The sequence below is a fragment of the Anser anser genome (genome assembly GCF_964211835.1).
Source record: "Anser anser genome assembly, chromosome: Z".
Lineage (NCBI taxonomy): Eukaryota > Metazoa > Chordata > Aves > Anseriformes > Anatidae > Anser > Anser anser.
The window spans coordinates 52,968,649-52,982,305 of record NC_139723.1 but is presented as its reverse complement, the minus strand read 5'-3'; the positions used below and the strand labels follow the sequence as shown (position 1 = coordinate 52,982,305).

The 13,657-nt window shown below is 37.2% G+C and overlaps 1 protein-coding gene across 6 annotated transcripts in view; it reads left to right on the top strand.

Annotated features, from left to right (window-relative positions):
* CCDC171 (coiled-coil domain containing 171) overlaps nucleotides 1-13,657 on the top strand; it is a 171,289-nt gene that overhangs the window by 99,217 nt on the left and 58,415 nt on the right. For all 6 annotated transcript variants that reach the window (XM_083816338.1, XM_083816336.1, XM_083816340.1 and 3 more), the window contains exons 21-22: nucleotides 6,629-6,774; nucleotides 10,070-10,124. In XM_083816338.1, coding sequence (XP_083672464.1) covers nucleotides 6,629-6,774; nucleotides 10,070-10,124 — 201 coding nt within the window. The remainder of the gene's footprint in view (nucleotides 1-6,628; nucleotides 6,775-10,069; nucleotides 10,125-13,657) is intronic.

The window sequence follows — 13,657 nt, the reverse complement described above, 5'->3', positions numbered from 1 at the left end:
AAACTGTGGAAATTCAACTGTGTAGCTTGAATTAGCGTACTTTAATTTCCATTGCAGATATGCACACTGAGAATACAGTTGACATTAAATATGTGTATTTACAATTAACTGTTGCTACATTTGTATGGTTTGTGTTTGGACCTTCAAAAGATCCAAGATTTCTCTAGGTTATCTGTAGACTGTCTTTTGAGGGGCACCCATAGGCTATCCTGAAGATTGCAATTGCTGACAGCATTGAATTTACAAGAATGATCAAAAGCAGAGTGAACGTCCACTTTATCAGGGAGCCCCACTAGGCATCTTAACAGACTGTCTATTTGCGACCAAAATTTCCCCATGGTGCTCTTGTATGGGTAGAAACCAAGGGAATAATGGAACTTGCAATGCTTGTGGCCATTGAAATATAAACGTATAAATATAGTTCTCATTTTTGTTCTTGAAACTGATGTTATTTTCCTAAAGTAATAACTACATAATAATGTTTGCGTTTAGGGTGAAAAAACATATACAGTTATTTCTAAAGATGTCTTCTTATCTGATAAAGAACAGTAAGATATACTAATAAAGAAAAGAAGATATTCATGAAGAGCAGTGTGTTATACTAGTAACAATAGTGAATGTCAGTTTTACTTGAATATAAAAAGCAAAATAAATCATTGGAAGAAGGCCACTTAAAAAGATTTTGTTTAAGTCAGTAATGCATGCCTTCTGAATGCTGATAACTGATAACTGATCAGCTGAATGCTGATAACTTCTGAATTGATAACTGAACATAACCAAATTAGACTAGTTTAAACTTTCTCTTAAAGGCCAGCATATTGATCTGATGCTGCTCACTAATAATTGGACCTTCTCTTGGCTAGAAACTTTTGTAGGCTTCCAACGTTTTTTCTGCCTGTTATCCTGAGCAGCTATTTACCGTGAGCTCTTGGGAAATTTTTGCAAGATACTACTACTTCTGCTCTTACCACTTGGTAGCATTAAAAGCTTCTCTTCTCCAAGCTGAACAGTCCCAACTCTCTCAGTATTTCCACATAGGAGGGAAACTCCAGTCCTTTCTTCGTCATTGTGGCCCTTTACTGGACTCTGTCCAGTAGCTGCATCTCTGTTGCACCAGGGAGTTCAGAGCTCCAGATGTGGCCTCATCAGTGCTGAGAAGAGGGGAAGGATCACCTCCTTCAATGTGATGCCGCATGTGGTGCAGCCTTCTGTGTCACAAGGGCATGGTTCTGATGCATGTTCAGCTTGGTGTCCACCAGGACCCCTAGGTCCTTTTCAGCCAAGCTGCTTTCCAGCTGGGGGGCCCCCCAGCATACGCTAGTGGCTGGGGTTGTTCCTCACCAGAAATTTGCACTTCTCCACGTTCAACTTCGTGTTTCTGTCAGTCCATTTCTCCAGCATGTTGAGGTCCCTCTGGATGACAGTATGAACCTCTGGCATATCAGCTACTCCTCCCAGTCTTTTGTCATCTACACACTCGCTGAAGGTGCACTCTGCCCTATCATCCAGATCATTATTGAAGAAGTTAAATGTGACCAGACTTGAGAATGATTGCTGGGGTACACTGTTAATTCCTGGCCTCCAGTTCATTCCAGTGATCACCACTCGCTGAGCCCAGCCATTCAGTTTTTGACCTGCCTCACTGTCTGCTCGTGCAGCCCAGACATTGTCAGTTCTCTGTTGATTGTCACTGATAATCTTTAAAAGAAACAACACACAAGACAAAACAACAACAACAACAACAACAAAAAAACACAAGAGCACACACACACACAAAATCCTAGATAAAAAAGAAAAACAAACAAACAAAAAACACCACAGAACAAGTGTACCTATGTAGAACTTGGTAAAGCAGTCAGTTTTCCAATCAGATCTGTAGTTTCTGTACATTGTGATAGAAGGGTATGCACAGTAGCTGTTATTTCTCTTCCTTGGCAGTAGGATTCTTTTACTCCCTCTTAGTTTCATTTCCTGATCAGCCATTTAAATAAGCATTTTGGACTCCAGAAGAGTCATGATTCATACATAGTCATGATGCATTTTGTTAAATGTTTTATACACCAAGTGCAAAAGCAAACAATGAGAAGGCAAGTATTTAACTGTTCAGAGTTCTTCTCTTCCATTTTTAAATACTCTTCTGTCTTCCTAACCAGTGAGGGTGTGTTTGCATTTTTTTTTCACATGCTTTTATAAGCCTATTATTTCTCACTCACCAACTGAAAACTCAAGTTTTAACTTCTGCATTTGGGCAGATTGAATGATTTGATATAGAAGAGAGAGCTAAAAAAAGACAGTCGGCATGTATGCTTTGTATGACCTATGCTTTATGAAAAATGAGGCAATGGAGAAGTATATTTTAGCTGATGGATGAACGGATTCTGGCCTAGCTTTGTATTCTTTTTCTGTGGATGGTTATTTGGTATTTACCTAAAACAACTTTACATGTATTCAATGTACAGTTCTTTTAAAAAATAGTATTTTATATCTAGATGGAAAATGCACATACCAAATTTCATCCTGAAGATAAAATCTTTAATTTCACAGATCTGTTTATAACACACATACTTCAGTATCTTGTAGTGCTGTGTTGTTGTTTCTGTGTAGTATAGATCAAATTTAGTAAGCAGTTTGATCTGGCTTTGCTGATCTTGGAAAACATGCTCTCAGTATAAATGTGTGCCACATGCTTTGCGTGAATTTAAACTGTATGTCTGTCATCATTCATCTAGAATGATTATCTTTCTTCTTTTGAATAGAGTGGTAAAGAATAGACATGTTGAGCTTTCGTTTCTTTTTGGAACTGGTTTTGAAGAAAAAACAGATTGTTAAAATTATTTTTAGAATTTTCAACTCACCCTATGTACACCCAATTAGATTTTTCTTCAGTGCTATCAGTTACATGCTGTTCTCACCAACAAGTGTTTTATCACTTTGTTTATGGAGAAAAAGAAGCCCAAATCTAAAATATCTCTAGAGGGAACTCCCTTTATGGATGCTGATGAAAACTTAATCGAACTATGAGATTTTGGTGGACTGTAGAGGAAGTGCAGTGAAGTCTGAAGGAGTACCTGAATGCCTAAACATCCGAGTTATATGAATAACTGTCATTTTATGAAATGTCGATAAATTGGAGTTTGGCTTCTAAGTTGTTTCAGAATCACTTATGCTTGAAAGTGAAAGCTCAGCATCTTCGCAAAACTATGTGCAGACATAGTAGGTTTTTAAAACCTCCATCCTTGTTATCATAGTCAGCCTTAACTTTCTAACAATTGTAATTGTCCACAGGAAACATTTCAAGATAAATGCACTATCAGGTTTTGAAATTTTCTTATTTTTGTAAATACTAAGACCTGGGGAGCAAAATAAGAGCTATATTGTGGATTAAGTGAAATATCTCAAGGCTGTGCTTTTCTGATAACTGAACCTGAAGTGACCTTTCTCAGACACAATTACAGAGCTGTATGTTTTTCCTTTAATTTCATCAGGGGTTTAATTAGTATACAAATAAAACTTCCCTTATCTTCCTTTCTACCTAATTGGCTTGTCTTCGCTTATATATGAAGTATGTGAAAATGGGCTGTAATTAGGGTGACCGTGTTAACCTTTTTTTCTCAAATGTACTGTTGCCTAAAGGCCTCAAGGCCTAAAAACAGTGCTTTGGATTATTGCTTTGCAATCACTATGGCTCTCCCATAGGTTTTCTCATGAGCAGAAGGGCTTTGGGTGCTGCCGGTTCCCACTGCTTAACGGGATCTTCATTCTTCTCCCCACTAAATGTTTATTGATTATCTCACTGCTCCACACTCAGCCTCCAACAACTTAATATCAGGTGACAGTCAGGAGAGTTCTCCAAGTAATTAGAGTGGAGCATTGAGGGAACAATTAGGAGCAGAGTTATTAAACTTGATTTATCCTATTCTCTCCTGAACACTTTCTTGGATATCAGAACATCACACTTTCACAATCTACCCTGGCTGAGAAATTAGTGGCTAACCTGCTGCTTATCATTGTTGCCTTGCTGCCTTGAGGCACACCCTCTTGGTTTCAGTCACTCAGCTGGAAATATTAGAGTCCATAAAGTTTATCAAGGGTTTTAATTAGATCAATCTGCAGAAAGAAAAAAAAAAAAAAGAGGCTTAGCAGCCATTACTGTAGAACATTCCATACTGTATTTGAGCAATTTTCAAGGCTTGACTTTAACCCAAAGTAGCAAGGATCTTCAAATGAATGCTGAAATTGTTTTTAGGGAGCTGTTTTGTTTACAATTTGTGTAGGTATTGCAATGTGATTGATAGGAAAAGTCTGAATCCTTTGGAGATTTCTCCAGAGAATGGTGAAAGTTGTCAAAATGATAAAACATTAAGATTTTTGATTTAATCATTTCTTTATTACTTTGTTGTTAGCTACTATGGATTGCTGACCATGCTTCTCCAAGAGTTGGGCTTCATGCTTTCATCCCTGTTATGGCTTCATTAATTGGCCTGTGCTGGCAATTGATGAGCATTATCAATTAGCAGCTCCAATAAGCTTTTGATGCTTAGTGAGTCTCTTCACTATCTCTGGTCAATGACGAAAGCTGTATACTGGAACAGCCTACTCTTTAGTCCTTGTAGGAGCATAGCTATCTAATAAGAGTTAAATAAATATGCATCCCTTCTTACCAGGGTGTTCATATTAACCTGTCTTTCTCTGGTCACTTAGACCACTGGTATTTTGGAGCTAGACTCCAGCTGCTTACATCAAAGTATTAGGAGGATTCTCTTATGCGTAGGCCGGAGCTCAGTCCTGTGACTGCATCTGTAAAACACTTTTTTCAAGCAGATTGGGAAAGTTGGGGTATCCAGAGCGTTGCACCACAGGTGCTCAATAAATTTTCTTTGTCAGAAGATGAGAATATGAATGGGAGGAACATCACTCTGCTTTCATAGCTGTGTTTCCTCAGTACTGACTTAGCCTAATATAAATGAACAGTAAGCACAATAAATAGAAGGCAATGTTCTTTGTTCTTAAACGATAGACAGCTCCTTTTATCCCTGCCAATACATTTCTAGTAATGTGGACATAATTTTTCTGAAATTCCTATCATCCACAAGTTAAGCTGTACAGACAAGATTTTGATAGTCGCTTGTGGCATCAGAGTAATTTCTGAAAGCAATGTTTCTGGTTTTGGGTGTGTGTATGTTAACTGTGGAAGGAAGAGGTCTGTGTTTTAATTTTATTTATCTTTTTTTTTTCCCAGGTAAAAATAGCATATTTAGTCTAAATTCTTGATTTACAGTAGATTTACAGTTGATTTTTACAGTAGTGATTAATTTCAACCTGGATTTTGTAAATTGCCAAACAGAGAGTTCTGGTCGTAGTGCTGTACCTTACAGTATGCTGTTAAAATAACTATTGCTTTTATTATCTTGAGAAATGTTTGTTTTTGTTTCTTTTTTGAATAGGCAATCCACAGATTTCAGTTTGTTTCACAGGATTATATTGCTTGGTGCTGTACCTCTTTATTTTATAGAAATATTGTCTTACGTTTTTTTGAAGTGCTTTTGACTCTTAGATAGGTTTGGAGCTTTTTCAGATTAGTCAAGTTTTCAGTGCCCTGCAAATTTTTATCAGCCTTTTGTATCTACTGAGTAAAATTATGCAGAATATTCTTAAAACATAAGCAGAAAGAGATTCCTAAATTTTGAATACAGGGTGCAAGAACACAGGGTGCAAAGGCAACTTTGCAGCCTTCTTTATCTCTTTATATTGCTTTAGAATCTATCAGGAAATTTGCATTTTTAAAAGAATGTTTAGAGACGCCTATTGTATTTTTCCCCCCCAAATAATAAATACTGTAAGTGAAATGTAACATTTAGCAAAGAATGAAATCACATTATTAATACTGCAGTCTCAAAAACTATTGATTTATCTCAGCTGAAAGAAGTAGTAACTAGCCAGGTTCTGTATTAATTAGTTTGGTGTGCTATTTGTCATCTGTTGGATTAATCTGAATTGATTTAAAGCACATTGTGTTAATTCTAAGCCAGAGAGAAAAATAAAAAATAAAAATATTTTTCATATTGGAAAACTCCTGTTAGCACAGCGAAAGCACTGTAAAGTAGTGATTTAATAAGTATAGCAGCATAAGCATATATATGTTGTACTCTGTGCACTAACAGAGAACATTAGTGGTTTTTTTTATTATCTTGAATTGTCTGAATCGTGCATAATGTTTAAGTAAATACAACTTTGTTCATTTCCTTTCATTGTGAATGTTTTTTCTTAATGCTTCTTTTAAATTAAGGCTTGAGAATATTTTGTTCCCTTCAATGCTGTACTCTGGATTCTTTCTACTGTGTTTAGATCTGTTATTTGTAAATATGGTACCTGTAGCATAGTGTATGTACCTGTTCGATCAACACATCACTTTATTGTATAAAACATAATTGTACACAGGCAATGTATTAAAAATTGGGGTGTTGTGAGTTAGTAATGTTTCTGCTGGAGAATTTCTAAAATGGTAGTATGTAATGGTCCAAATCTACTTCACAGTCAGTCTGTTTTCCGCTTTGTTTAATAGCCTATGGCATAAATTGAAGTTAATTATTTGGGCTGACAAGTAACTCTGCTTTCTGTCTGCTTGCAGAGACTCTTCGAGGCAAAGATGGAGCTGAGAAGAAAAGATCAATCTCTGCGTCAGCTCAATAGACTTCTTACCCAGCTGGAGCAGGACAAGCGTCGACTGAAAGAGAGCATCCATGATGCAGAGAGTGCCCTCTGCATGGCAGCGAAGTGAGCGCTGGGACCTTGGGGAGATCACTTAAAACAGACAAAAGATCAATTCTTACTTTCATGCACAGGGTTTTAGCCCTAGCTAATGTAATGCTAGAAAACAAAAGTACATCTGTCTCTCTTTGAAATTCAATGATAGTCTTCTAAAAAGAAAACTGTTAGTTCAACATACTAGATGTATGTTTTCTGTAGTTAGCCCATAAAAGTACTCCAAATTCTGGGTCCTGAAATAGCACAGGCATTTTTGTTTGGCAATTATGTTACTGATTTGACATCTCTTTGGTAGAGCCCTAGCACACTGTTTATTTAGGAAATGACTGCTTGTTTTCTCTATTTCCAGCTCATCTTTTTTATAGAGTGTTACAATGTACTTATAAAACATACAAATACATCAACTAGGTTACAGGTCTTAGCTGCCAAAGTAGTTGAAACCCATTTTGAACTTGGTGTTATTACCAGTGGAACAGGGTAGATCTTTCACCTGATTTCAGAGTTTTGGTATTCCATTGACTTTTACAAGATTATTTCTAACCTCTGTAGTGGGTTTACGTGGGAAGGTTTTGGTAGCAGGGGGCTGTAATGGTGGCTTTTGTGAGAATGATCTAGAAGCTGCCCCATGTTAGGTAAGGGCCCCGCTGCTGACCAGAGCTGAGCCAATAAGTGATGTTGTTTTGTGCCTCTGTGAGAGCAGATTTAAGACAGGGAAAAAAAAAAACACACTGCACCACACAGCAGCTGGGAGAGTGAGAGGAGTGAGAAACAGATCTGCAGGCGCCAAGGTCAGTGAAGAAGGAGGGGGAGAGGTGCTCCAGGCGCTGGAGCAGAAGTCCCCTGCGGCCTGTGGTGAGGACCATGGTGAAGCAGGCTGTCCCCCTGCAGCCCATGGAGTACCACGGTGGAGCAGGGTTCCAAGCTGCAGCCCGTGGAGGAGACCACGGTGGAGCAGGTGGACCTGCACTGACAGAGGCTGCAGCCTGTGGAAGACCCCTGCTGGAGCAGATTCCAGGCCGGAGCTGCCGCCCGTGGAGAGGAGACCACGCAGGAGCAGGGGGTCTGGCAGGAGCTGCTGCCCATGGGGGACCCAGGTTGGAGCAGTTCGCTCCTGAGGGATGGACCCCGTGGTACGGACCCCTATCTGGAGCAGTTCTTGAAGAGCTGCTGCCTGTGGGAAGCCCACGCCGGATCAGTTCACCAAGGACTGCATCCCGTGGGAGGGACCCCACAGCACAGGGGACAAGAGTGACCGAGAAGGAGCGGTGGAGAAGAAGTGCTATAGACTGACCATAAACCCCGTTCCCCCGTTCCCTTGCACCACTTGGGGGGAGGAGGTGGAAGAGGGTGGATGGGGGGGAAGGCGCTTCTGGTTTCTTACCTTTGTTTCTCTCTTCTCTAGCTTGTTAGTAATAGGCAATAAATCTTACTATCTCCCTATGCTGAGTCTGTTTTGCTCATCACGATAATTACTGTGCGATATCCTCGTCCTTATCTCAACCGTTGAGCCCTTTTCACCGTATTTTCTTCCCGTTCCTCTTTGAGGAGGGGGAGTGAGAGAGCGGTTGTGGTGGAGCTTGGCCACTCACTCGAGTAAAATCACCACAACCTCTTAGAATCATAAAGACATATAAGAAGATAACATTTAAACATTCAAAATTTTCATTATACGTGAGATACGTTTGACTTCTGAAAAACAACAGCTTAGAAGCTTTAAGTGTTTTATGCACAAGTAAAAACGATTATAATAGTTTTCAGTGAAATGTTTAACAATGTAATGAAAATTACAAATGTTATTTAGTATGAGTGTATTAAAGTAGATGTGACCCGAAGAAGGATTTGTTCGTAAAAGGTTGCCCCTTTTCACCTGGCCTCAACCTATTTTATGTATTTTACTAAGGAGCATTCATAACATATTAAATTCAGTAATTTTTTTTTGATCAATTTTAAAACTGTTTTATTGCTGTATATAGCAGTTGAAAAAGAAAAAAAATAGATTCATTTTGAAAACTTTTTTTCTAGATGCTGTAAACAAATATCAGAATTTTATTTAAAGATGTTATTTAACTATTCCCAAAAAGCAAGATAATAAGTCAACCACAGTCACAGGGCTTTTTGTTACCTGTGGATCACCTGTTAACCTAGGTCCAAAATTCCATCTAAAGGTCTTTTATGATAAACACCTGAGAATATTCAAGGAACAATCTGACTTCCATATCATTAACTAACTTAAAAATTAATGCTTTTGGACTGGCTCGCTAGAACTGATTTTACATAGACAAAAAGCAGTTGCTACATAAGTGAGGCAAATGGAGTAGGAAAAGCGTGTCCCTGGCAATCCAATTGAAAGAAGAACCTGAAGATCCTGAAAAGACAAAAATCTACATGACAGCTTTAATAAGAGTGTGATAGCCAATCATATTTTTCTATCCACCTTTCCTTTTTGGCTGTTTGTATAGTATGAATCAAGAAAATGAGGAAGCAGCAGTCCTTCTAGGCAGAACACCACCATGTTTTGTAATTCAGCTTTAGGATCTGTGAAAGCTAGAACAAAGAGTTCACATAGCTGGCAAGGTAACTGTCTGCCCTAGAATACTCAGGTATCAGCTTGCTTGGCATAAATTCCATTTGATTTCCTGTTGTGTTTTGATGGTCACTGTGGCCCACTCTCCTTAGTGTTGTGCAACTGTAATTACATTTCTGTAAATGGAAGATGAGACCAAGGTTATTTATGGCAGCATAACTATTCAAAGCTGTCTGTCTTAATGAAGCCCTGGTCTACAAAAAGGCATGAGTAGTATTGCATTCTCTGAACTTCTGTTTCATAAAAATAGGATCCTTGACTGGACTTCTGTTTGAAAAGTCCACTGGAACACATAAGGGAATGTTCAGGTTTATAGAAGACAGTTTTCTTTGTGTACAAAGAAGACTTCATGAAAAACATAGTCTGTCAGTATTCTCCAGTATAAGAATGTAATCTCAACCCACTAGAGCCTGGAGTCCATTCAGCGTGCCTTTTCTTATCCAGGATTGCAGATTTCCTCTCCAGGAATACAGTGATTGTTCATTGGTATAAATACACCTTGATATATACATATATATTGAAATGCCCTTAAATATTAGTTTAAAAGTTTGCTCACAATAGATGCATCTTCCATATGTAAATATGCTGCATATTGTCCATGAACTATTTTTGTAATGTTTGCACTAGAAATAAAAAAGGAGAAAGACAAACATAGTAGTAATTTGTACATCACTAGAGCTTCAGTTTTATTAATTACTTTGTTTTTTGTTCTTACAATAGACACAAAGAATTGATCGTTAGTCAGATGAAATCTGTGGAAGCCACTCTTAATAAGGTAAGAATTTGAAGTGTTCTGTCTGTGTTTCATATACAGTCACATAAAGCTTTTAAAACTGCTTGTTCTCAGGGAAGAAGGAGGGTAGAAGTTGAAAAACAACTTCCTTTCAATGGCATGTAAGTTTTCACCTTCAACTTTTCTTAGCTTGAAAAAGTATTCAGTTTTAGCAAGATAAATTAGAATTACGTAGTATATGGACTTATTTTTAATATATAACTTATTATGTAGTTATTATCATTATGTAATTCACTTTCCTTCTCTCCATCACTGAGCACTATTTCTGTTTAACTAAGTGAAGAATATTGATCCTTCAAATAATTCAGAATTGCTGCTGATTTATCTCTACTGAGTCAGGTGGAGTTCATCAAATGTGGCCACATACATGGTGCTCATAAGACATTCGGTGCTGTGCATGCTACCTTAATCTTTGATACATAATAAAATAAGGAAAAGATGGTGCGTATTAACGAAAAACGTTAGTAATAATTTCTTCTAACACCTTTTAAAATTGAATTATAATCTAAATTTTTCTCTTGGACCTGTATTATTTTACTCTGGTATAGTATTCTTTGAAGGTTCAACAAAGCTGAATATGTAATTATTTGGAAGACAGAGCTGTTTTCAGTCCAGATCAACACAGAGCAAAAAAAAAGAGTTTTATTACCTTGGAGTGTTCATTTCCCTTATCACATCTTGAATTCCCAGCAACACGGGAATCTATTCCTTATTTTAGTTTCTATGTCCACCAAAACTGCCGTTAATTTAATTTTCAGATACCCTTTTCTAGCTTTTCTTTCCATTAATGTTCACAAAAAGTGACAATACCTAAACTGCTTTTGTGTTTTAGCTGCAGCAAACCATGCTGAAAGGTAATTTTTTCCTTTTTGTCCCCATACTCTTTTAAGTTTGGGAAATCTATGTAATGCAGAAAGTGCTGTGTTTTTACACTGACATGTACATGTAGTGTTGTTGGCCTTGAGAATTTATTATTCTGGATATTATTTATTATTCTGGATTTTGAAAGCAGAGCATTGAAATGTTTGGGGCAACGTTATAGGAAGTTTGCATACTTAGTAATGTTTTTCGTGATGCAGTGAATGGATAAAGAAACTGTCATTTTTCTTTGAGAATTTTAGTTACCACATATGCTTTTTTATTTCTTGATGCTTGTTAGAACTGCATGCAGTTAGGCCCAAATAGCTAATTACTGAATAGCGGAGTAATTTATCCTTTCTGGTTTGTCAACCTAAAGAATGAAGAAAACATAAGAATTAGAAATGTCAGGATGATCTTTGCAGCAGGAAATAAAAGAATTGATTGTAAATCATTTATAATTTGACATATTATTTCTTCTTGAAGAACAAAGGGAAAATATTGATCTTTGTTTGGGAAATATCTGAAATGTAGACCTGACATCATAATAGTATCTAATTATCTACCATTAATGAGCATGGCTTATGTGTAGACTATCAAGTTTACATTGTTGCTCTATGAGAACTTGATCAAGTAGATGAAATACTAGTAGAGGAACAACAAGCCTTTCTTTTTTCCCCATGGAAATTCTGTGAATTGAATTGTTTTCCAAAAAGGTATCAAAAGAAAAGGGATAAAGTTCTGAATCATCTGGAGCTGAAAAAGTATTTCTATTAGCTGCAAATATATTTATGGGAGTTCGACACTGAACATTGTGGTATTTCTACATTGATGTATTCATGAGCAAATATCCACAAAATTGCACTGCATCACCTGCAGGATCTGTGTTATCAATGCATAATACTAAATTTTTGCCTGTAGAGCTCAGAGGGATTTTACGGACATCCACAGAAATCTTACTTAGTCTAGAGGGTGTACACCGACATCCATTAAGGCAACCTCATTCTTTCCTATACTGTATATAGCCACTACAAGAATTCCAGAAGGCAGCAGTGTAGGTGCCAGGTCATCTGCCTTTGAATAAACTTGTGTGTAACTTAAACTAAACAAAGCAGGAGTGGGTCTTAAGGGTCTCTGTGCATGGTTTTAATACAGCTCTAGATGAGGGATCATTTACAATATTTACTGCCCCCCTGTGACTGGATGGAAAATCTGGTATCATACATTTGGCTTTGTCAACAAATTCTTGGGTTTGCTTGTGCCTGCTAAAGGCTCTAATGCTTATAATGATTCTTCTAAGACTGTTCCAGAGCTGCCATCTGAAAAGACTGATTTTTTTTTTTAAAATCATCATGATATTTGTGAAGCAGAGACATTGAAGAATCTGAGCATTTGCTATCAGAGAGAATAATTTTAGCAACTAGTTCCATATCCTTTTTAACCTGTAAGATATGCTTTAGAAGCTTAATTTTTGCCTTAATCCCAGTGTTGACATGGTAGCTATCTTCATCTGACACATGGAGCTGGTTTATTTGCACTAGAATTCTCGCGATACCATTAAAATCAGAGAAGTTTTTTTTTTTTTATGTCTTTCCAAATTTACAAAACAAAACAAAAACAATAAATAAAAAAAAAACACTGGGGCAAACAAGGGACCTTAAGAGGATTTTGTTCTGGTTCAGTTTTATTCTCATAATACTAAAGATGACCAAAAGGTACTAGCTGATTTTTTGAAAATTTTGGTTTGGAAAACATGTCTTTTTTTCACTAGAATCTCTTAAATTGCTTTAAGCTGAAAAGCTGAGCAAAATAGAACACAGATTTAAACACTGGCTACTGAGAGAACTCGTGCCTGTAACTTGACAAATTCCCTTAAAAAAAATTATAAGAAAGGAAAATGGCAAGCAGTGAATTTTTACTGGAAGTGTTCTTAGAAGAAAATTCATCTGCTTGAAGTTCAAACACAGATTTTCTCCGAGTTGTCATCAAAAGAAAAAAAAGTGTTTTGTTTTAATACCCATCTCCAGTCCTTTTTATGCATGAAAAATAAATGATTTCTGGCAGCTTTCTTCTCAAAAAACAATGGTGAGAAGTGATTTTTTTTTAAATAAATGTACACATTATGCTTTTTGATTATTTCATTATTAGCTTCTTCTCTACTTCTTCCTATGAATATCATCTTTGCTTAAAACACAGTAAAGGACATTAGATTTGTTAATTTTATACAATTAGATTCTTTAACATACGTAGTTAATGACTTGTTAGTCATGGTAGTCCAATCAGTGGAAGAAATCATTTAATGCTATCTCTGCTAAAATCTTCAGCCTTCCCTTTGTATTGCTTCTCAGTTTGAGTGTCTGTGGTGGCTTACTCTTGGCTAGCAGCCAGACACCCACCCAGCCATGCAGGCTTTCTCTCCCCCTGGGGTGAGAAAGCTTGCGGGTCAAGATAAAGGCAGAGAGATTGCTTACTACTTACCATCACAGGCAAAAGGGTTGTCTTGGGGAAAATTAATCTATTAATTAAAATAGATTTGGGTAGTGGAAAAAAAATGGAGACAAAAAATTAAAGGCACGCCATGCTCACTACCTTTCCCTTGAATTGTCAGGTTCAAGTTCATTTCACTCTCAGCTGCTCAACCCCTGCCCTGAGGCACA